The sequence below is a fragment of the Mchenga conophoros genome, linkage group LG15 (assembly GCF_057382185.1).
Source record: "Mchenga conophoros isolate Kocher_MC1m ecotype Shallow Benthic linkage group LG15, M_conophoros_male_GT1.1, whole genome shotgun sequence".
NCBI classification, from domain to species: Eukaryota; Metazoa; Chordata; class Actinopteri; order Cichliformes; family Cichlidae; genus Mchenga; species Mchenga conophoros.
Window position 1 is genome coordinate 10,030,486 of NC_140540.1, and position 24,555 is coordinate 10,055,040.

Below are 24,555 nucleotides of genomic sequence, written 5' to 3' on the forward strand. Positions count from 1 at the left end.
TTTTCTGAGAATGACTTTCATGAAATTACAATCAACTGCACATACAGTCAGAACACAGTGTGACAGGAATTTTACCTTCACTAACGTAAAAAAGTAATAGTCAGCCATCAGTGAAGTCAGAAAAATTTGAAGTCTTAATAGAAAACTCTATTACAAAGTGACTGACAAATTTCTTAAGTATTAAAAAAAAAGACTTTTGTGAAACATGTAGAACAGCATCATCTTGATTGTTTTGACATTTTAATTATGATTCTCCTCTGATACTGATGATCTCTGCTTGCAAAAAGAAGTCTGATTGCACACATTTATATGATAAAATGACCATACTGCTCACTTATGACGCAAAGAAACACTTATTCACTTATGAAATTTATGCTCCAAATCACTAGTTTCAAACTTTATGTAAATGAAATTCCATTTAGAACAACAGACAATAAACCTACGTATGTGCTAGGGTGTGGCTCCCTACTGATTGACACCACTACCGTATGGGTGTGTAGTGTTCTCGATTACTCACTACGATCCAACCTGTGCTTGTGACATCTGGTTTTAACAAAAACAAGATGGCTTCAGCCAAATTGCGCAACTCGAGGCTTCAGAATGGTAGTCCACAAACCGAGTCACAGTGACCACGTCTATTTTTATACACAGTCTTTGGATCAAAGACATAAAATGATCTCAGATAAAATAACACTGCTTTTTTTTCCTCCCCGCATAAGGGACACTCACTCTAAGCTTTGTTTAAATAGAATCAAATGTTCCAAACCAACAGCAATAAGCATATGATGTCGCAATATGAAAATTTACTGTGGCGTGTTGATTCACCTCTGACGTAATGTTTGAAAACATGTCATCTGTACTAATGACTATTTTGTCCATCTGTTTTCTTCAATGGTGAAGGTAACAAAATCAGACATGTTCTCATAAGAGAAAATTATCTACCTGATTTAGACACCCGGTTCCATGCAGGTGTAGACAAATTAAGTGTCATCAGTCAGTAACATCTATCCATTCATCCATTTATTTTCTTCTTATCCAATGTGGAAGGAAGCTAGAGTACTTTGGGAGAACCCACACAAGCACACAGAGAACATGCAAACTCTACACAGAAAGAACCCACCAAACAGTGGAATCAAGGCAACCACCACACCAGCACGCTCTCCCCTACTTATGAACTTTTGTTCGTTACAAAACAAAACAGGTGAGTGAAGCATTACCAAGCCGTTTCATGAGAGTGAAATCTCTCAGTGCTTTTGTTGTATATTATGTTATTCAACACCATTTTGAATCTCCATAAGTAGAAATATGGCAGAAACACAGGAGTATTATATGCTCTGTAAGTGAAACTATAACCGAGACTATGAATTTACTCTGCTTGCCAAGAAAACTGATTCTAAACACACCCCTGCCAAAAGGAAGTCGCACATCAAACCTAAAAGCAACATTTAAACCTTGACAGCTGCAAGCAAGCTTTAAAAATGTTGCCCGTCTTCGTCAGAGTTTAGTAATGTCACTTTCCCTGATTTCAGGGTTTTCAAAAGTTCAGCTTTCCAGCAGCTGCCTTTCCCTCTCATCTGGACATGCCAGCATGTAAAGCCGTCTGCAGCTTTTAGATCTCTGATCCAGTCACATGTTACGGCTAGATGATAGAAAACGTTATCTTTTGAAGCCCTTCAACTTTCTCACTGCGGACTTTATAGTTCCACGTCTGAGTTTGCATTGTTGATCCACATAGCTGGGCTTGTGTGAAACAGTTTATCTCTACAGGGCTGGGGTAACAGACATCAGTGGCAGGCCGCGCCGGTGCAGTCATGAATGGATAACAGTGGAAGCTGTACAGTGCTGGGTAGCTGCCTCTGAAAAGAATGTCGTGCAGCTGGAACAACAGACAGGTCCGGTTCCCATGGACGGCTCCTGTTCTGATGGGATGGATCTGCTGTGTCGATAAAAAGCCAGGACCAATGTTTTGTTGACCTCGTGTGCACCACGTGTAACGGCCAATGTTTGGTGTACTGAGGATGGCAATGTTTTTAGTAACATTCGGTATTACTCTCCTGCATTTCTGTTAAACTAGAATCTATGAAGAAAGACTGTGTAGCTTTCTTTCATGTGTAGCATTTTTATGAACTCCTCTTTAAAAAGGAAATCCAGAAAAGTTTATAAAATAAAGATTTTTATGTCCTACCATCCTTACTTCTACCTGCAATCTGAACATTTAGGATAATGAGACAACAATAGAATAATGTGGATGAGGAGAGTCTGGAAAAATGAGCTTAAACTATCATGGATAAAACGGTGTGTCACTAACAAGTAGTTTTTCTCTTTGGTAGACTGCTCATCTTGCAGCATGTGCATGCTTGAATGACAATCTATGACAGCACTAGCTTGAGGGTTTTGCATCATTACACCTGCAGGTTAAGAATTATCAGGAACAGCCATCCTCTGGCAGCAACTCCACTGAACCTTTCTGTTAATCATTAATCATTTAAGCACAGAGTTAAACTTTACCCTGTTTTATGACTTCCAACAAACAAAAGTACATATTATGGCTACTATATATATATATATATATATATATATATATATATATATATATATATATATATATATATATATATATATATATATATATATATATATATATATATGTATAAATAAATAAAAAAGAGATGGCACGATACCACTTTTTTATGTCCGATACCGATATCATAAATTTGGATATCTGCTGATACCGATATGAATCCGATATAGTGTTTTTTAATCAACCAAACTGTTTTTTAAATATCTTGCTGCATTTTGTATAAGTTCATACTCAAGTTTAAAACAACAACTACACTAAAGCTATTCTGTTATACCTGTATGCAAAAAAAAAAAAATTTCATAGTTCAGCAATACTGATCAATCTAATAAACTTAAACCTACACCATCCTCCCTATTCTGGTATTTTAAAGAGTACTTAGCATAAATATTAAGCAACCTAACTAATAGGGTTCCAACTCCCAGCAACAACAAAAATAAATAAATAAAAAAATAGGGAACCACCCCTCACGCTCCACCTCATGATGCTTAATCGACGTAATCAACCTTAATTTGATGCAGTGTGAAAAAAAAATGCACAGAAATCAATTATTTTTCAAGAAATATTAAATAGATTCAACATCTTTCTTCAACAAAATTGCAGACTGCACAGATGGTACCTTCCCAAAGGAAAAAGTACTATAGCTTACTAGGGTATATATATTAGACTTAATAGTTACTATATACAGTAATTGACTTCTATTCATTTTACATCAAATTAAAACTTTGGGTGTCAGATAATTATTTATTAAAAGCTCGACATTTTAAATGAGAATAAGAAAGAAAAGTATGTCTTTGTGCCCCCTTTTCCCTGTTAATGCCCTATCGGCCCCCCTGGCTAAACTTTGCTAGATCCGCCCCTGCACAGTTACCAGCGTCAGCTACGTAGAAAAAGATCCTCGAGTAGAAAGTAATATTAAATACATTCTAACAACAGCTGATCAAGCTTAAATGTGCTGCTGTTGTTCAGCCGCTGGTTTCCTCTTTCTGGTGCAAAGTGGGCCAAAAGCAAACTAGAGACACGGACTCGCAACAGAAAAGCCGATCAGCTGATCGTTAAGCAGTTTCATGATTGAAGTAGCAGCAGGAAAGGCAGTCGCTTGTTAAGCTTAACGCAGGAATGCTTTACAAACATTCAGAGATGGACTTACACACTTGCTTTACTTCTCTCGGGATAACTTTGTCGGAGATGAAATGCTGGGTTGCTAGCGAAGCTCCAAATGCTATCCAGACCACAGACAGGTCCCGCATGCCACAGCCGCTCTATCACGTGATGCATACTGCTCTGACGTGCTAACGTTCTGAGGTGAGTTACGGCGTGTTGCAAGTTTTGTGAGGTGCTTTCGTGATATTTAATGGATCGGATTACATTTTTTTATTTTTCTCCGATATCCGATCCAGTAATTTAGGTCAGTATCGGACCGATACCGATACGTAATATTGGATCGGTCCATCTCTAATATATATATAGATATTCAAGCTGCTGAAGCTTGAATATCAATGTGCAACACATCAGCTGTGAAACAAGAAACCTGATTGGCTGCAGAAAAGTACAGCTGTGATGGTAATGTAAAAAATAACTTAATAGCTTATTGTTCAGATAACAGTGTGAATCATTGGAGCCAGTCAAAAGCACACACAAATTAAGATTTAAAAAAAATAAAAAATTTACACACACACACACACACACACACACACACACACACACACACACACACACACACACCCTTACGTGCAAAAAAATAAACCCAAGGTTCAGCTGCACAGTAATAATAAGGATGTCTGAGCTGAATCATGACTGACAGCCGCTAAATAAAAAAAACACTTTCTCCAACTACTGCAAAGGAATGTGTGAAGGGGGAACGTAATATTATGGCTCGTATCATGTGGTGGAAGGCTACAGCGCTTCACCGTGTGCATGTGTTTCATTCAGGGTGGAGCTATATCTATAAATTCCAACCATGCAGCCCTTCCCTTGCAGGAGACCCTCCTAACATTCACAAAATTAAATGCCAGGATTAAAAAGGGTCTTACTGGTCCCTTCCACCCTTTGGAAAGCTTGTAATTACTCCCTCAACCAGGTCCATCTCAGAAGGCCCGCATAACCTTCTGCATCTACTAATCTGCAGAACGCAGCCAAGCAGCTGGATACAACACTTTCGACATGAAGAATGGAGTTGTATTTCTGAAATAAGACAAAAAAAAAGAAAAAATGTGAAAGTGCATCTAAAAGAGGATACATGTAGCAAACTGGAAAAAGCATAGAGATTGGTGTTTTTCCATTTATACATCATGACGTACTTGTTAAGACAGAGCTTTTATTTCCTGTAGCCTTTCACGGCCCATTCAACTCAATCCCAAAGTTTCTCTCTGTGGAGTTTGTTGAGATAAGTGAATTGAAATGTAAGTTCTGGAAAAAGCCAGTAAGAGGACCAGGAGTTCAAGATGTTCTCACTCATATTAAAGCTTCAATGGACTTTTGACAAAGTACTTGTTATCTTCAAGTTGTTTCCTTGCTCATTTATCTAATAAAAAACAAAGCTATCTTTCAGCCATGAAACAGTCCCTAATCTTATATTTAGTGTGGATTTGTATCAAAACTAAACTACACGTAGGGTACTTTCTGAACCTTTTTACCTCTACTGCCCTCAAACTGTAAAATAACATCTTTATTTAGGCAAACCTGGAGAATTTATGGCTACAGCAAAGCAACGAAAAAAAAAAAAGTCTTCCAGGAAGAAGTGGAAGACACTGCTGCAAAAATATTATGACGTGAAATGGTGCAGCTGCAGTGATCGTGCTTGTAATGGATTGACTGAACTTGAGGGTTAAAAGGCCATGGCTTAACTTGCTGATCCCTCCAGATGTTGGCACTGCGCTGAGAAATCAGTGGTTAAGTTTTCGTGCAGAGAGATAAGGCAGCGGAGGCAGCCCAGTGCACTGAATATTACTGTAGAGGTAAAATATAAGTAAACAAATCAAATCAAACAAAGTAATGATAATCCAGCATAATCTAATCAGTATCCAGTCTGCTCCGTGGGTGAAGACAGCTTCAAAGCACATGGGTCCATTAGTGTGTGTCACACATGACCAGGCGAAAATCCATGAGAAAAGGTTCAAAGTCTGAGTCTCCTCTATGGCCATTAACACGGATGTGAGACTGGCTTAATGCCAGCAGGACGCATGACTAATTCACTGGCACAGAGGCAAAGTCTGAAGTAAAACTAAGCCACCATACAGTAGATGGCCATCTTGCACGACAGGATGGCTAAGTTACAAAGCTGCTTACCTTAAAGTGTGCCATGATAACAGTAGGGGGAAAACAACCAGAGAACTAGATGCTACAACAATAAACTAAAACTAGGAAATATTTTGGAGAAGCTTCTCCTCAGAGCTGGGCCTTGTAAAGAAAAAAAAAATGAAGCCAAAATATAAACAGCAGAAAAAAAAAAAAGATGTTTGTGGACGTTAACAAGGCCACCTGCTGTTTAACAGGACTGACCTGACAGCCTTTGCCCTGTGGCGTCACAGCTATCAGCTGCACAACGCAAACTCCTGGAAAACAACACTGTGCTCAGGGAAGCAGTACAACTGAATGATTGTTGAGTAGATATATATGCTATGCTAACACTACTGCAATTTTGCTTAGAGAAAAAAAAAAAAAAAGAAAAAAAAAGAAAAAGGAGATTTAAAAGCCTTGAATTACTAGCCAGATTTGTGGCTACAACACTGAAACAAGCAGCTGTAAAACTATCACTGCTCAAGAACATTTTTAACCGTTAACCGGTTTCATCTGACTACATGGCTGTTTTCATCACTTCTGTACACTGCTGTTATCACACAGATGTGTTATATTTTGGGAATCCTGCTTGTTCGAGCAGCAGCCTGAAATCTTTTTCAAGGAAAATCAGGATGCCTTCTTTTCCCAGAAGTAACAAAGAAGATCCTCTGATTATCTTTTATATAGAAAGACGTTTCATATTAGTCTGCATGTACTTTTGTGTGTAGCGACTCGGTGCTATAAGCTCTTTAGTGGTTTGTGTGTATTTTGTTAGTTCTGACCATAAAAACAAGAACCCCCAGACTGAGGTGGTTCACATACCTGTGAACTCTATACAAAAACATACACACCTCATGCTTTAAAAGACTAAACTTCACAACTCATAATACAGTACTTCCGTTTAAACGTTTCTCTATTGTATATACCATTTCCCTATTGTGTAGAACTACTGCACAGAATTTTGTTAAGTGACTATCTATTAACAACAAAGAATCTTTGAATACTGTTTCTGGAAATATTTTATGAATCTATGACCATGCTCTGACTAATTTAAGATCATATGAATGTAATTTGTCAAAAGTTTTAATATGCATCACAACAAAGAAACAAAGGAACTTTTAAAAATAAAACAATTGCAAATACTTCTAATTCAATAAGAATGTGCATGACTAACATTACTGGCTCTTGACATGCCAACTCAATTAACTGGAAATTACATTATGTCAAATATACCAACAACATCTCAGCTTAAGAGGCATTAATGCAACAAAGGAGACATTTTTTTCCATCACATAAATTATTATGAGGATTATCCTGAATCGAGGCAGTGATAGTTTGCAGATCATGTGAAGTCCATCCATGATCAGGCCAAAAGAAGCTAACAACGGCAGAGTCTTAATCCTTTCCTGAGTTTAAACGTCTAAACTGATAAAGTTACATCATCCAGCATAACAGAAAGATAAATGGCATAGCCCAAACATTCTTCTCCCGTTGTTCTCTTGCTTGATAACTTGTTCAAACTTGAGTGTTGCTTTCTGGAGGGGTAGGGCAGTATTTTAAGAGCAGGATAAAGCATGCCATGCTCTGGCACAATCTGGGGCTGAATCTGATATCTGTCTGCTGTTTCAAAGCCTGTCACACATGCTTTGGTTTGTGTCTGGGGAAGATTTAAACAAGTTGGCATCTGACCTCATCCATTGAAGAAATGAAAACAGGAAAAACAGCATAATGTGCAAATCCACGTTGTTTGTAAAATGGGAAACTGAATATGTATCCCAAAGGCTTGAAATTCAGTTTCATGAGGTAACAGCATTGTTGCTGGGGTTTGTCTAAGACAAATATAAAAACAAGCCTAATATTTTGCTACTTTTAGATAGAGTCCACACCCTGAGAAATTCCAGGACCTACATCAATCACCTTTTCCAGCTGTAGACATTCATCATTTACAATGATTTATAAGTTAGAACATTAAAGAAATGCTGTGACTATTAATACTTGATGGTGAAACGCTAGAGAACAAGACCTGTTTGTGCAAGAAACAAAGCTGCATCATAGTGTGTGATATGATTCACTTTGATATGCTAAATGCACGTCAGCTTTCAGGGACTGAACAGCTATTAGCAGAACTTCAAGCTGCAACCTGAACTGATTGAATTTGCTGTCAGACAAAATGCTGGCATCCAACCGGTTGCTTACTCTCTGACAAAACTGCACACTCATACAGAATTCTAATTTTAACACATCTCTGCTTTTGGGAGTTAGCATTATTAACGTGACCTAGACAAAAGAGAGAGGCGAGCATGGGCTGAAACGTGAATCCCTCCTGGCCTATAAAATCCACCCTACCCTCCCAACCAACATGGTGCTTATAAAGGACTCCCCCACAGACACACACATATACAGAGAACAGGACTGCATGCTGCCTTTGTTTGAACTCGACCGTGGATACAATCTTTCCACATCTTGGGGCTGAGACACACATTTGATTAATTTTGAAGCTCATTGTCATGATAATCTGAGGTTTGACTTATTTCTTTCAGCCTGGCAAGAGAACAGTCATTTTCTAACTTAACTACAACTGAACTCCAAAAGCAAAGCAGTACTATTATATAATTAGAAAAATACACAAGATGAAAAGTTTAAGTGATTCTGAGACTTCAGCATGAACCAAAAAAAGCTAATTTAGTCTCCATCATGTGACATACCATACACCCCGAGACAATTATTTCAAATTACAGACCCTTTACCCAGAAAAACTACATCACAAATGTTAATTTTAGTCATAGAACAGTTTGTTATATTCTATTAAAGTTGGTGTGATCTCCTTCTTGTGGATGAAATTTGCAGTACAGAACTTCAACCTCACTTTTAAAACAAATGTTTCCACATTCCTCTGGTCAGACTGCAATAAGAAGGTTGCATCCATCAGCGTGTAAACATCAACATTGCAGGTATCATAATCGTAAAGTCTTTATCTCTTTAAATCTCAAAAAGGAAGCCAGAAGTAGCACAGCTTGTACTGTGTTCTCCAGGGCACAACTGCAACACGTTCAGATCAGCCCAAAATATAATTTCATAGGTCACCCAGTTCTAGTTATAGAAGCACAAAACTCTAGATCAAGGCTGGTTTCTCTGAGGGAAGCTGCTCTTTGGAGATAATTTGTGCTGCAAAAATCAGTGACTATAAAGGGCTTTGGACGAACTCACCATGCCCAATATTTACACTGCGTTCAGCAGATGGAGGCTAATAATCTTCAGAATTTATATTCTTATTCTAAATGTAATAACAGCAAGTAAAACATGACAGTTTGAGACACCTGCAGTGACTGCTGTTATTGATCCACCTTACATTATGTAGCTGTGATGCATTTTTCATTGCTAATAAAACTGAATGACTTTCCATGAGGGATCCATTACTTACCATGAAGTCCAAAGTGTGTCAGCCTGAAACACATTAACGAAAAATCTGCTGCAGCTGAGAGGCTGAGCTAGAAACAGGGTGTACTGCCCTTTCAACTATGGACAATCTCAAAGGTCAAGTGTCAATGAGGTCGTGGAAAAAACACAATCAGTGCTCACTCATTGTGTGACGATCTCAACTCATCTACTAATATAAATGTTAACCATATGTAATGAAGAGCTCATGGTACAAAAATGCACCGATTACTAATAGAACTATAGTTTCTTTCTGTTTTGCTTGATGTGAATTAAACTGCAAAGCAGAGGCCAGAAAAAGAGAAGTTAACAAAGCATTCGGCCTCCAGGTCATGAAATACGTGCGTTTCTGCACTAAAAGGATGATGGCAGGTTTCACATTCTTTCTTTCTAGTTAAAACAAAAAGACAAATCACACATCAGTAGCTGTAATCCTGGATTTCCTTCAGTAAATTGTTTAGCTGAGGTAGTAATCCAGCCAGGTTCTGACACGCCTCATCTTGTGATCAATTTGGCTGATGTCCGAAAAAGCAGATATACTATATGTAATGTCTGTTCTTCAGCTTAGCTCTTTCCCACTGAGTTTATATTTTGTTTCACAAAGATGTGAATGTTTTTAGTAAGGGCTGTAACAATATCAGATTTTTTACTGCCAACTTTAATAAACAAAATAATTCACTATCACAATATTATTGCAATATCTGTAGAAACTTAAAAGAATAAATATAACTGGCTATGCAATACCATGATCAACTCTGCTAAAGTGCCAACTAGAAAGTAACAGGCAAAAACTTTATATAGATATTATTTTTAAACGTCACAGTTATACTGCAACACCACAATCCTTGTTGGCAGAGGTGATCTTTGTTTTCTAACCTCTAGCATAAAGCATTGCAGGAAACCATTCAATCATAGATTTATTTCTGTGTTTGATTTTCTTTGTTAGATAATTTTAACAGGTCTGCACCAACCTTGAGGGCAGCCTTAGTTTATTCTCAAGTTCAAAAACTATAGCAAGCTGTGAACACATGGCCACAGAGCAACAATCCTGAAAACGTGAGGTTGGGTCTCGGGTGTGGCCAACAATGGCTGTCTAAGCCCAGCTGTCCTAAGAGAGAAAACAAGTGCAAAGCTAAACCAGACTGGGGGCAGGGTGTGGCATGGGGTGTCATGGTGACAGAGCAGGCCTCAAAAAGAGAAGGGATGCTAAATGAAGCCATTGTCTGGCCCAAGTGAAGCACACCACACAAAGAATGGCACATTCAAACAGTCATACAGGCCTATTGTTGTGATGGGAGAGCAGAGTGCTGCAGGTCCACATATATCCCACAGGATCCACGACATGTCAAACAGAGAGAGCTTGATCTAAGAGCATGATGCACTAGCACCAACAGGAAGAGCAGGAACCATAATTACCCAGAGGAACCAATTAAGGAAAGACTTTTAGGTCACTTCGTCAATAAAAATCCGTCAAATATTAAACCAGAAACTTGGCTTCTTCATTCATGCTCCGCCCAGTTGATGGAACTGATTAGACCAGTGGAGATCAGCAAAATGCGAAAATACAACATACAATTATTATTCCAGTTTTCAACAATGCAATTTTAAAAACCAAAAAACAGGAGATCAACTTAAAATTCAAATTTTCCCCTATGAAGTAGGTGTGGTAATAAAATCAACATGATGAGTGAGGGTGGTGGGGTGGAGCCTATTCCAGCAACCATAGGGTACACCCTGGACAGATCGTCAGTCTGTCACAGGGCTGACACAAAGAGACAGACAACCATTCACACTCACATTCATACCTATAAGCAATTTAGAATCACCAATTAACCTAACCCCACCAATTCACTAATCCCATGAAGTAATGACAGCGGAATTCACCGAAAGCAGATGGATTTCTGTTTTCTCACAGTTGCAGTCAGACTGCCCAACCCTTGTGGAAACAGTACAGGGAGGGAATTAGGATGTGAAACATTTAGCATGAGTCAAACAAAGTCAACCATCTATGGTATGTGCTAACTGGATTTGCTACTTTCTACCTTGCTTGCAGTAACTGTGAGAGTCACTTTGACTATTCCAGTAAATAATTATCTTTTAAAAGCTTAACTAAGGCTATTAGACATTACAGTACATTTAATGTAGTGTATGGGAAAAAGTTAAACCAGTTCCCAGATGCCATGATTTATAGTAACTACTTCACAGAATATCATTCATATCCTTCCTTAAAGGATGCACATGCACTTTCACGCACACATGGTGGCCTCAGGTGCTCAGCTGTGCCAGAGCCACTCCTGAATGACACCCAGCATTGAAGAAAATGATTAGTCTACACTTCCCCCATCCTTGTTGTCAGGACTGTCAGTTACTCTTCCACCCTTAGTACTTAATGTGAGCTTCCCAGGGAGGTCCCCCCACCCAGCTGCTATGTAGACGGTCTTGTGAAACGTAACACTCAGTTCATTAGCCTAGTTCTCCATCCGTGTGTGTGTGTGTGTGTGTGTGTGTGTTGACAGACAGAAAAGCAGATAAAATACACCACTGCAGTTTGTGGGTTGGCACACTCAATGTTGATAGTTTGCTGTCACATTCCATTTCATACATTATCAGATACTTGTGCTATTCACATCTCTATTAATTCTGTACTTTTACATCCAGTTGGTGAAAATTAGAGGCATATCTGGGCTGAGACAAGCATGATTTTATTCATTTACTTGCACATTGATATTGCTCTGCTGGTCTCAGAGCACCAATGAGGAAATTTAAGGACAGAGAACATAAGTCCGATTGCTGCCAACTATAACCGACATTCACAATGGCACAGTCGATTTCACCAGGGACAGCTTTTGTCAAAGTCTGTTTCCAACAGCACGGCAGTGTGTTTGCGTCTGTGACAACAGGAGGATGACATGAAACATCAACATTTGACCACTGCCAACAAAAACAGCACAACTGCAGTTGCAGTGACTGAATTCTGCGCACGTCTAGAGAAGGCATAACTCTCAAGGTATTTCATAAAGTAGACACATCTTTTAATCTACTGAATCATCATTATGGATACAATTTTCCTACTTTTATTTTCTTGTGAAACTCAAATTAAAACAGTTACAAAAAAAGTTCACTTGCTCTGTGATTTAATTCAAAAAGATAAACATTCATATGAAAAGGTGTTAGCATGATTCTTCCCCATGATTGTGGTTCTGTGTAATGAACTAAGTTTGAGTAAATTACAGTTGAAACTAAACTTAAAATACAGATCATACGTAATGATCTGCATGTATAGATTTCTGTATTTCTAAATTTCCATAACCTGCCAGTCTTAATAATCAAAATTAAAACAGAAAAGCTTGAAATATATCACAAAAGGAGTCACAGCCCTATTATTCAGGGATTAAAAGTAACTTACTTATTGTAGGTTTAAGATATAAAACCTATTGAGTTAGACTTAGACAGCGATTATGGCTGCCCTTTGTTATGAAGTTTTGTTTCCTTGGTTTCCATAGAGATGTGTTCCTGTTGATGATTCTGGACAGCATAAGTGCTGCAGAAATGAAACGTACTTCCTATTGAAATGAGTTGTACCAAATGTCATTAAAAGTGTGTCAATACATGTCCACGAACATGATCAAATAGATTACTTTTGAGTGACTATTTCACGTTTTTGCTATGAGATCGGGATGGATCACAACATGTCATAATGCACCACTCGGTGTGCTTTTGATCACCAAAAGCTGACCTGACATAGCTGCTAACAGCAACTGATAAACTGAACTCACACAGAGCAGCAAGGCTTGTAAAGGTGCATGCATCACTGTTGTGTTTGCTCATCAGTCAGGCAAGAGGACCCAACAAGCACATTAGGTAAACACAGTCTAAGGTGGCCAGGTGAGATGATTCACCACAAGAAACAGTTGAATCAAAAAGCCTCAAAGTGATTTTAGTTAGACACTATTTGCAAATCTGTATAGTTACACAAATACCAATATATCTGTGCTTGTTAATACTACCCAATTATATCATAGCCACTGGATAAACATTCCCACTTGGGAAAGCATGTGCTTACAACACAGACTAATCACTTGCAAAGTGCCCCTTTAAAAAAAAAAAAAACCTTGTAATTTGAATGTCAGGGCCTGTTGATGCTCATCTGTATCCAGCCGACTCCCTGTCTGCACATTAATGCTGTCGACAAAATAACAGCATGGTACATCATGTAAGGCTTCTCCAGTGTTTACAGTGAAAACACGTCTGCTGATCACACCACAGCAGTAAGCCGTCTCACAAGACAGCAGCGGCCCATTACAAGCACACACAGCCCCCCCCCCCCCCCCCCCCAAATGATTTAGAGCATTTTCATTCTCGGGAATGTAAGTCCTTTCTGATAAACATCCAACAGGGAATAAGCTTACCACCATGGTGATTTGTGCTAATCTCTGTGTTGTGACCTATGATTTCATGACTTCTCAAAAGAGTGATTTTACTTGATAGAAGTGAATATTAACTCAGGAAAGGCAAAGTCTTAGAGCTGGGCAGTAAGAGGGAAGAAACGTTCTGAAGGATATTTGTACTTTACTCACATGTCTCTGCACTCAAATCAAAACTTAATGTACATGAAAGAGAGTTAAACGTTATCATGCACGGACCTTTGTGCCTAAAGACTCTGACAGGCTTACTTTCCAGCTCTGTACACATTGGCCAAAGTTCACAATAAAGATCTGCTTATTAAAATTAATTTGTGATTCATTTGTCCAAATAGTAAAGGTGGCCTTCTTGTAATCAATTTTCCAAAAATCTAAATAATATTAGCCAAAATTTCCATTTAGATTCTTAAACGTGGATATGTGAGTTGGTGTAAGTTTAGTTTTGGTCACACAGGTTCAGTAGTTAATTATGAGCACAGGTTAGAGTTCAGACATTAACCTTTATTTTCTTTAATAGATTATAACACCACTGTCCTGTCCAAAAAATAAGTTACACTATAAGAGATATTATAAAAACGTGGCCAAAACCACTAAGGAAATTGCCAAGGTCCTCTTTAGACCTACTTTTTCAAACTTTAGTGGGTTTATCTAGCCTATACAGCCCCCCCCTTTCTTTTTCTTTTTTAATAAACTCCACAAACAGGTAGAGGCGACACAACAAAAAGCAATTTGCAAAACACATGCAAATAGTACCGGACTCTCACCTTGTCCGGGCGAGGTTTTTGGATACTCGCGTGCTCCAGAGTAAATAGCTGCATCAGTGAAAATTCAACAAAGACAGCTCGAGTAAATTCACCGCAGTCATGTCAACGACGGCTGTAGCACTGACCGGCCACACCGGTACGGAGGTCACAACCACCACCACCAACAACAACAACGCAGCCCAACCGGCGGTGTGGGTTCTCGGGCGGTTTAATGGTTTAGCTGTTAACGGTAAAGTTCTGTCTGAGGACAGTCCGCTTACCTCGTTACGGTGAACATTTTTTCTGGTAAGCGCTTCATGTGCTCGAAAAGGTATAGCGCAAGAAAAACATTCAGCGCAGACGGCAGGCAGAGAATTCAACCGACTGGTTGGTCCGGGCTGCTCATGAGGTCATCGATTTACTCGAGCAGGTAACGCGCATGCGCTCTATTATTCCAAACCTGTAGTCCACTGCTTCATGGAAGTTGTAGTGTAGAAAGATACGAGCGCTGTTCACCATTGCCTTTTAATTAGTAGCCTAAATATCGTTGTCATTTGAAGGTTGAGGTCAAAGCTAGGTTTTAAATGCTCTGGAGGTGTAGATCTTTTGTTGTTTTTACTTTACTTTTATTTATTTTCTATTTGATTTGTATTTTTGTGTTAGAAAAAAAAGAAAAAAAATTAAATTAATTTAGACACAATGACCATGTTCCAGTTTATTAATTGTGAAGATTTCATCCTGTCTTTGAAAAATAGCCAATGGAACAATCAAGAAGAAAAATTAAGGTGCTCAAACTCTAAGCCTTAAATATTTTAAATAAATGGGTTTTTTCTTACAGTTGGGAAATTACTGCAGCAATTATATTAATATGTATTTTTTGTGGCAGTTGCTGATTTTTTCATCAGATTCTGAAGGACCAGCTACTGTTTTCATGAACTGTGTTTTACACACACAAAGGTTTGGTAAGTAATAATAAAGTAATTTTGAATATTTCACAGCCCCCCCCCCCCTGGATGCATTTTAGAAAACATCTCCCAGTTTAGCTACAGTTAACTGTCTAAACTCTCCATCAGCAGTTTCTTTATAATGTACTTCACACCACAATGAGATTATCTGTCCTGTATGACTTGTGCCTTTTTTCTCATACTTCTCACCCTCCTACTATTCCCAGCAGTCAGTTCCAAACTTTAGAGAAATCCAGAGCTGCCACGGTCACTCTGGCCTCAGAAAACCCTCCCTTCTCCATCTCATCACCTACAAACAGTGAACAAAGGCAAGCTTAGGACGCATTTCATCAAACTGGTGATCAAGCTGGGCCTCTACAGAAGCAGCTGTGTTGCTCAGCACGATATCTGGACTATAGCCAGGTCTCCATAGGAACTACAGGAGAAGGTTGCTGGTTTTTGTGACCTTATAAACCAGTCCGGCACCAGCGCACAGGCTGGATGGATTTAAGAAAGTTTGATCTGTTTTTAAGTAGCTCTCTCTGTGGGATAGTGTTGTCCTTTGCAGTGGATTTAAAACATGGCTATTAATTAGTTAATGCACACTTTCCTGTAAGCCTTTTCTAATAGAACCTGGCATAACAGTCCTTGTAACAGCTGTAAACTGAGTACTGTGTGATAGTAGTAACAGGGAAATAGTTTTATTAAGTTAATTTTAATTTCATGTAAATGAAAAACCCTTTAGTACTAGATTGGAGCTAGAAGACAAGTCATCTGAGATGGTTTATTGCCCTCCGGTGGAAACAAAGTTAAACTGCATAATGCAAGTCTCAGTTGATACACAGCATGAAGTTATTTTTTTGAGATGAGGATATCTCATTGGCTTTGCTTTGAAGGCACTGCAGACTCGATCTAGCACCACGCTGCTGCTAAGCAAACCTCTTCCTTGCCACTAATGAAACAACTGCTGTAGGCATCATGGAGTTGATTGACAACTGTCACATCTTATGCACGTGCACATCTGGAGTGTACTACTGCAGATGCCCGTTTTATTGCAATTCACAACTGAATTTTATAAGACAAACTGTTTTAAATGCTTATTAACCAAAGGCAATTAGTTAAGCATAATTCATCCATGGTGATATAGCAATTTTACAAAGAAAGACTACTTTCTATTCTCTCTGGATATGGTTTTTGAATTTTAACCTCCTAAGACCTGAACTCTTTCATGGAATGCATTTTCATTCATCTGAGAACAGAAAGGTGTTCGGAGAGATATTTCCATCTTTGTAAAATTACACAAGAACTAAAATAAAATTTCCCATCAGCAGCATTTTAAACCCTGAGATTTAGGGTATTGTCACATATAATCCTGTTTAAAAGAACCTAACTCAGTGGGGGGTTTCTAATGAAATGACTGAATATAGATTATTAATACAGTTTATTAAAATCAGTTCAAACTCCACTTCCTCAAGAAGGGTAAACAAAGCAAGATGGTTTGGCAGATTGTTTTCATATTTCATATTGACCTTGGAGGCTAGATTAAACTTTTAATGAAAGCTGTCAATAAAAACCCACCCTATGCTATGAATCTTTTATAACTAAATATGAGAAGTTGATTCTGGCCTGGCTCATTATTTTTGTTATATCAGATCTTTAAAGGGACATGTTATGCTTTTTTTTCTTAAAAATACTGTTACAATTGTGGATGCTCACAATAGACATAACCTGACCTCATTATTTGACACGTTGGCTATGTGCAGGTTATGTTCCCCCAACAGTTCCCACCAACAGCTGAACCCTCACACCCCAGTGTTTCCAATCAATCAATAATAATAATAATAATAATAATAATAATAATAATAAAAAAAGGACCAGTTCTGAATTTTATCTTAAAGCTAAACACAAAAGAAGCTTCAGTAAAACTATTATTTCCTCTTCCAAAATCATTCCAAGTCACGTTAGGTTCCCTTTATATTGCACACATAGTTGCCAATATCTGACCATCCGTAGCTCCACAGTTTGAGAACCAACAGCTAAAAGAGTAGAATGATATATAGATATAGATGTAACTTTGGTTCACACAGAATGACGCACACCAGCTCACAGGGGTTATTGTTCAAAGGCTCACTTATAATTTATTAATGTTCTCGCCACACATCCGCAACAATCCTGCATCCACATTCTGAACAGATGACACTAACGGAAGAAAAATAAATAAAGAAATCACATCTTGCAACGATGTTTGTGAAATGCAATTCATGGCAATGTGCGAACTGTCAAATCTATATTCATCTTTTCTTGAATACACTGGAATTTCACTGGCCTGTCTGACAAAAATACTCAGGATTTACAGCATAGTCTCGAAGGACTCTAAAGTCTGAGAACTAATAATCCTTTCTGATAGCAGCAAATCAATTGATTATCTCACTCAACAATTCTGCAAGATCACAGGGAGTAATAGATTTAAAGTTGATGCATTTTCATCTTTGGTGGTTAGGCCTTCATTAAAGTACATATTTTCTGCATTAGTGTTTTAGTCACAGGGATCAAATTAGCCTTAAAAAAATACTTCATGTCCAATAACTCTTATTACATTACATTAACAAATAAAATAAAATGGAAAAAAAAAAAATCAGCGACTTCTCCCAACCTTAAAGATGAACTTCCAGTTATCAATATAGTGTCGTGTAAACCATTGCCACCACAGACCTCAGTAGGGAGATGGCTAAACAAGTGTGAACACTGCAAGAAATACTGAGACAAGGATTAGTGTTTGATTCTTCAAATTGATGTCAGTTACAGAGCTGGCACTGAAACGGGATCAAATCCAAGTCGGGACAATATCAGAGCGACAGGCTGAAGAGAGGTGGGGGTGGGGTAGGGCTGTGGGCGGGATGAAGTCATTTAATAAACATCGGAGTGCTTGTGTTTCATTGTGTTTGTGTGTGCAGCTTGTAAGCATATGTGTCACGAGTTCTGTGCCCAGAAGGAAAGAAAGAAAGAAAAAAAAAAAAAAAGGATTTTTGTGAGAAGCACAAGGCTCAGGGGGGAGGTTATGGCCACAGGGAGAAGAGAGAGCACCAGGCTCTTTTGTTGTTCTCTGCTCTTGGTCGTGTCAGTAGTCCAGCTGTTAGCCACAGGTCAGTGGAGTGAGACACTATGCCAGGGAGCGCTGACGAGGTTTGATTCTAGGATAGAGCTGCAAAGCAAACAACAGGAGAAATGATTTATTATTATTATTAGTCACTGAAATCTTTGATGAATTCTTGTTTTGCAATGGTACATGTAAGTGGCATCTAACTAAAAAGTCAAAGAGTCAATCAGCTCGAGGGTAAATTTTCATTTTTGCTTAAACTTAAATTTGGATAACAAAGCTGAAATTTGATTGAAAAAAAAAATTGAAATGGGGGTGGGAGGAGTGACGTTTACCCCCAGCAGGTTGCGGGGAACATAGCCCTCATTGTCCTCGAGTCGTGCCCACCACCACTCCGTTTCGCTGTCGTCTTGTCGTCGCAGGATGGTGATGGCGTCCCCCTCACTGAACGACAGCTCGTCCGGATTTTGGGCTTCATAATTCCACAGAGCGTACACCGTCCCCTTGTTCATTACGCCCAGCTTCTCCTGAACACCTGCATGTAAGAGAAGCCAAACAAACAGTTAGTATAATTTACAGTTCAGGATACAATCAGGATATTTAAGTATAATCTTACATTTGCTACATTATTTTTATTACAGCCTCAGCGATTGGACTCAAAGGATTGGAAGTCTTTCTAGAATTTGTACACACCAATTGGTGTGATGTTTCTCACCGTATAGAAACTGGGAACACTGGAGGTAGCCCTCTTCCATTTCCTCGCATTTATCCGCAGCAGTCTCCACATCGCTAATGGTGCTAGCAAAGATGGCGGCCCCTGACTCGACCAACAACTTACAGAGATGAACACTGTTGCAGGAAGCTGCACAGTGAAGAGGAGTCCTGTTGAAGCACACACAAACACGAAATATGGATACAACAGGTCACGTAAACCTTTGCATTTTGCGTCATCATCCAGTTTTCCTGCGTATGAGGACTCACCATCCATCACTGTCAGCAGCATTGACGTTCACTCCAAAATCCAGCAGGAACTTGACTATGTGGTGATGTCCCGCGCACACTGCGTTGTGCAGGGGTGTGATGCCTTCGTCATTGGCAGTGCTGGGATTTTCCACCTGGAAAAAGGAAGGACCGGAACAAAAAAAGATGAGTGCTTAAACTACATTCACATATAAAACAAAGTCTATAAATAGAATCAGAACACACCTCATAGATGATCCTCTGGACCAGGTCAAATTCTCCCTCCAACGAGGCGTCCAGCAGGAGAGCCAGAGGGTTAAACTTCACTCTGAAGCCATGACCAATGCGGTCAGAGTTTGGTTTTTTTAGGTTTGTTCGCTTCTCCTGTAATAATAGAGAGGAGGGATGAGCCTTTGAAGCACTTTTATTTCTTTGAATAAAAGTCTGTGTATGTGTGTCTCTCACCAGTGGTTGTGAGACCCCTGTGCCACTCTCCTCTGGAGTGGTGACCTCCGGCACAGGGCTGGGCAGCGCCGCTTCTGAGCCTCCCACGTTGTTGTTGCTGTTGTCTTCTGATCCCTCGGCTTCAGCAGGATCCATGTGCCCTCCTTTTGGTGAGGCCACTGGCTCATTGTCATTAGCATCAGTAGTGGCAGGGGGAGCGTCAGAGCCCGGCTCCTCTTCGCCTGGTGTTGGCGCTAGCGGAGTTTCTGAGAGGAGATTCCCATTGTCTGTATCAGCCAGAGGGTCACCTCCTAGGTATCCAGGAGGATTACTTGGTTGATAAAATGGTGTTCCATTACCTGCACCACTCCCACCTCCAGATCCACCAACTCCATTTCCCTCTATGCCTCCTGCAAGAGTGTTGAATCTCTGGTAGAGCAGTTTCTGGATGTTGGGTCCGCTGGGACCCTCTGGTTCTGTGATGGAGCTGCGCTTCTTCAGTGGTCTTGGAGCGTTGGCCAGCTTTTTACGGAGCACTTCGAGGTCAGCGTCGCTTTGGTAGCGCAGCGGGGAATGTACCATTGGCGTCAGCTTGGTTGGGCTGAGTGGCCGTGGTATGTTCTCCACACTGGGAGGAGGTGCTGACGGCTCGAGGTGCTGGAAGCTCTCATGATCGTCATATTCTCCGTCTAATGTGTCCTCACCACTGGGTTGGCCTTGGAGCAATGGGAAGGCCCCTCCTGACTGACCAAAAGACAGAGGCGAGGGAGGCGTCGAGCTGGAGGGGAGAACAGGCTTCCCGTATACTAAGAGAGAGCAGACATGGTAGAGTTAAAGTTGAGGGCATTGATGCCATCATTACTTTCATTATTAATTCACTTTTTCATTTTGCTTATAATAAACAAGAGTTGGCAGTCTGAAATGCCAAAGTTAAAATTGTCTATCATATGTCCTCAAAGCTTGCATCGCCCCTAAAATTCCTTTTATTTTTTCACACTTGAAAACTTAAAAGAATTTGATTTATATGATATAAGTATATCATCACATTTCAGACTGCAACTAACTAAATATTCTCAATTTCTGGGCAAAAGATTCATAGAAAACTGTCCCAAAATCTCAGTTCTTACCTGCTTTAATAGCAGGCTTTAGTGGCTGGCTCTTTGGCGCCAACTGCTGGAGGTACATGTGATAGATGGAGCTAGAGTTCACGGTAGGTGGGCCCTTTCGGGGAGACTGAGGCCGTGATCCTCTGTCTGGGATGAAGGGACGCACTGCCACAGCTGGTGGAGGATCCAGTCGTTCACTCATTCCAGAAGGAAAGAGCGGTGCATTAGGCTGGAAGGTGGGGCTTGGTGGCACTGAAATACGCTGCTGGATCTGCTGGGAGGACGAGCCTGTGGCGGGGGGCACACGGGGCCAAGCGGGAGCTGGTGGGTTTGGGAGTGGGCGAGGTGGGGGAGGTGCATCTTTACGGCGCTCCAAGGAGCTGGCTGAGTTTGCGGAGGTGAGGTGGGATCCGTATGGTGGTGGCTGCGGCTTGTTGATGGCTGGGGAGGACACAGCCATTTTGGAGTCTAGCACCTGTGAAGAAGCATACAGGCATTTATCATTAAAACAGCTGTTATATGCAGAAAAAATTGAAAGATTCACTCCTTCCCACTGAATAAAAATCCATCTTCAGCAGCCAATTTACCATATGTGCAACTGGTATCATACAGGCCTAGGAGGTTGCCGTGGTTACCCATAATTTGCATGAAACATGCCGACCTGTCTCAAAAATTAGCCATTTTGCTCTCCAAGCTGTATAGAAACTCAGTAAAGTGCAATGCAGATGAAAAGCAGAGAGCATTCACTTTCAAAGTGAAGGTTGTGCCTTATAACTGAAGCTAACATGTTTCAAAAAATGTTTTTTTATTTTAAAGACAAATGCTCTCCATTTTCGGTTCCATTTGCTTTCAATGAAAGGAGTTTAGGAGGACGTACCTTTTCTGCACTTGGAGCACCGGGGGAGCCTGAGGGAGCACTTTTGCCCTGGGTATCAGTCCCTGAGTCTCTTCTCTCAGGAGGTTTTAGAGTTGCACTGGGCTTGCCTAGAGTAGGCCAACCAGTTTCATTAGCTATGGCATAAACAGGACACAGTTAGTGGAGAGCAAAAGAAAGAAAAGATCACACAAGTGACTTGAAAAAGCATGTCCATCAGCACTAGTCTTAAACGGCAGCTTTTTCTTATGACTAAGTGCACTGTGTGGAATATTAGTGATGACATTTCCAGACCACTAGTAAATATAATGTTGTAAACACATAAAACAACTATACTGTTTTGACCGGTATCAACTGGAGGTCAGGATTTTTTTTTTTTAGATGCCCATCCTATTAACCAGACACAATAAAGAAACCAAGAGCTCGCTTTATGTTACATTTATGTCCATCACTGATAACAAATAGACATCGATCCAAGGAGAAGATCTTTCCCATGAGCTCCCCCACTCTCACACATCAGAAGGGAGATTTTCTTTATTTCTTTTAAAAGTACAAACTGCATCAAATTAAATGTTTCAAGAGGCGCCGCTGATCAATAGGATCAAAATCCCGAGCCTTCACGTTAGGTAGAGGAAGGAATTTATGCATATTAGTATGTTGCTGATTTTAGTCACGTAGTGTTTAACTTAGTAACTATTATTGGTAACTACAATGAAAGTTAAGATAATCTGGCTAATAACAGATAATAATAACTGCAGAAAATGTGAAACTAAAAAGAAAATATGCAAAATTAAAAATAAAAACAATTAAAAAATAGTAATTTCAAACAGAAAGGACAGCGTGAAAGGAAAGAAAAAGATGACAAAAAACAACAGAAATAAGTGCTGCGCACACAAATTATAATAACCGTCACAATCTGTCACACAGCAATAATGCTGGTGAGTGATGTGTTAAAGATGTACATAAGTGCTATCATATATTAGTAGACCAGAGATTTTGACTTGTTATAGTAGGAAAGAACAGGTAGAAGAAACTTTGTCAAAAATCATTCCATCAGCTGTGATTGTAATCCACGAGTGTGTAAACATGCATAACGATAAAGCCATTGAACTGGCACACCTAAAACAAATGCACTACTTGTAATGTTATAAATCACAGCTGTGCTTTTCCTGCTATAAAAAACCAAAATGTTTTACAATGAAAGAAAAGTCTAAACAGTTACAATAAGGCAACACTATCCAGAGTCTAAAAGGGAAAATCTGGGTCTGGTTCTTCTCAGATTATCAGGCGTGACACTTAAAGAGTGAATCCTATGATATTTTAACATGCACAAGTTAAATTCCTCGTGCATGTAAAGCGTTTGACAGCTAAAAGTGATTCTCACAGCTTAGCTGTTAGAGTTTGGTGCGAAGGTTAAGGTGGCCGCAGGCCTGGGAATGAGGTGAAGTTAGAACAAAGCCACGATGTTATGGACTGCTTTACATGTTAAACTGACGAAGCACTCAACTCAGCGAACCTTCTCAGAAGTGTACGAGAACACACAGGACCAGCAGCGCTTTGCCATCAGTCATGTGAGGCATGATATCAGCTACAATCAACAACACCAACTTCGTGCAGCTTATGCTTTTAAACAGCACCCCAGTACTTTCAAGTCACTGGCCAAATCCACAGAGGAATCTTAATGACCAGTCAGTGATTTATGGATTCAGCCTGAGACAGTTGTAGCAATTTACCCATCACAGCAGTGAGTGATTAGAGTGTGGGTGGCTCATGGTGTTACTGGGGAGAGTTCTTAAATACTCAATTAGTCCACGCAATAAGAAACTCGATTAGATGGAATAAAAATTGTATGATGGATTACATTGTTGTAATATGGAGGGAGAAAAAATGAAATCTGGGGCATGCTGTGGATCCTGTGCTACAATCAAGACAAGGTTCTGCAGGTGCCATCCTTTTGCTTATGCAGCGCTGTGCACTCACGGGACGTGCCGTCAGAGCCAGTGGAGGCTCCAGGGCCCGGGTGTGATTCTGGAAGGGACGGGGGAACCGGGTCCACAACGATGTCTAAATCAGACACTTTCCAAGGGCCGGGAGGCTTTCGCACACCGTCTGCCCCAAGAAGAGTCATCCCCCACCCAACCCCCACACCCAGTGAGACAGACATCACAAAGACAAGACAGGATAGACATGAAAGAGAGACGGAGAGACAAGGAAGGGAAATACAGGTTACACAACACAGGAGAAGAGTGAGGTTAGAGAGGAAGGGAGGAAAGAAAAGCAATCACAGAAATCAAGCCCAGGTGGAGAATCAACTGAGATGTCAGGTAGGAAGGAATCAGTTCAGGCAGAGGAAGGAACTTCAGCAGCATGCAGAAAGTGTGTAGCTGGAAATGCTGGATTTATGATCTATCTGAACAGAACCCTGGATGATTGGAGGTTTCTGATACTGTCCAAAGTCTGAAATCAGTGATCTCACTTTCAGACATTCATGGCTTCGTTGACCAGCTGGCTCTACAACAGCGGTCCCCAACCTTTTCTGTGCCACGGACCGGTTTATGCCCGACAATATTTTCACGGCCCGGCTCTTAAGGTGTCGTGGATAAATACAACAAAATAAAACCAGTACCGGTACCAAAAGAGAAGATTTATTCATAACACATGGGAAAAAACCCAG

At 40.0% G+C, this 24,555-nt stretch overlaps 2 protein-coding genes across 11 annotated transcripts in view; both read right to left on the reverse strand.

The window, feature by feature from the left end:
* Positions 1 to 14,890, reverse strand: part of daam1b (dishevelled associated activator of morphogenesis 1b) — a 49,125-nt gene extending 34,235 nt beyond the window's left edge. For 2 of the 4 annotated variants that reach the window (XM_085246867.1, XM_085246863.1), the window contains exon 1: positions 14,738 to 14,890. The gene's annotated coding sequence lies outside the window, so the exon portion shown is untranslated. Of the gene's footprint in view, positions 1 to 4,611; positions 4,740 to 14,477; positions 14,701 to 14,737 lie in introns of those variants that run through there. The other 2 variants (XM_085246865.1, XM_085246866.1) reach the window with 2 other exon arrangements.
* Positions 14,891 to 17,287: 2,397 nt separating this feature from the next.
* The window catches only part of ppp1r13bb (protein phosphatase 1, regulatory subunit 13Bb), a 28,621-nt gene continuing 21,353 nt past the window's right edge, over positions 17,288 to 24,555 (reverse strand). The window contains exons 10-19 of one of the 7 annotated variants that reach the window (XM_085246858.1): positions 23,862 to 23,990; positions 21,885 to 22,018; positions 21,029 to 21,482; positions 20,261 to 20,707; positions 19,923 to 20,167; positions 19,704 to 19,841; positions 19,479 to 19,612; positions 19,213 to 19,379; positions 18,833 to 19,032; positions 17,288 to 18,602 (exon numbers count right to left, since the gene is read on the reverse strand). In XM_085246858.1, coding sequence (XP_085102984.1) covers positions 18,561 to 18,602; positions 18,833 to 19,032; positions 19,213 to 19,379; positions 19,479 to 19,612; positions 19,704 to 19,841; positions 19,923 to 20,167; positions 20,261 to 20,707; positions 21,029 to 21,482; positions 21,885 to 22,018; positions 23,862 to 23,990 — 2,090 coding nt within the window. In that variant the 3' untranslated portion in view covers positions 17,288 to 18,560. Of the gene's footprint in view, positions 18,603 to 18,832; positions 19,033 to 19,212; positions 19,380 to 19,478; positions 19,613 to 19,703; positions 19,842 to 19,922; positions 20,708 to 21,028; positions 21,483 to 21,884; positions 22,019 to 23,861; positions 23,991 to 24,555 lie in introns of all 7 variants that reach the window. The other 6 variants (XM_085246857.1, XM_085246856.1, XM_085246861.1 and 3 more) reach the window with 6 other exon arrangements.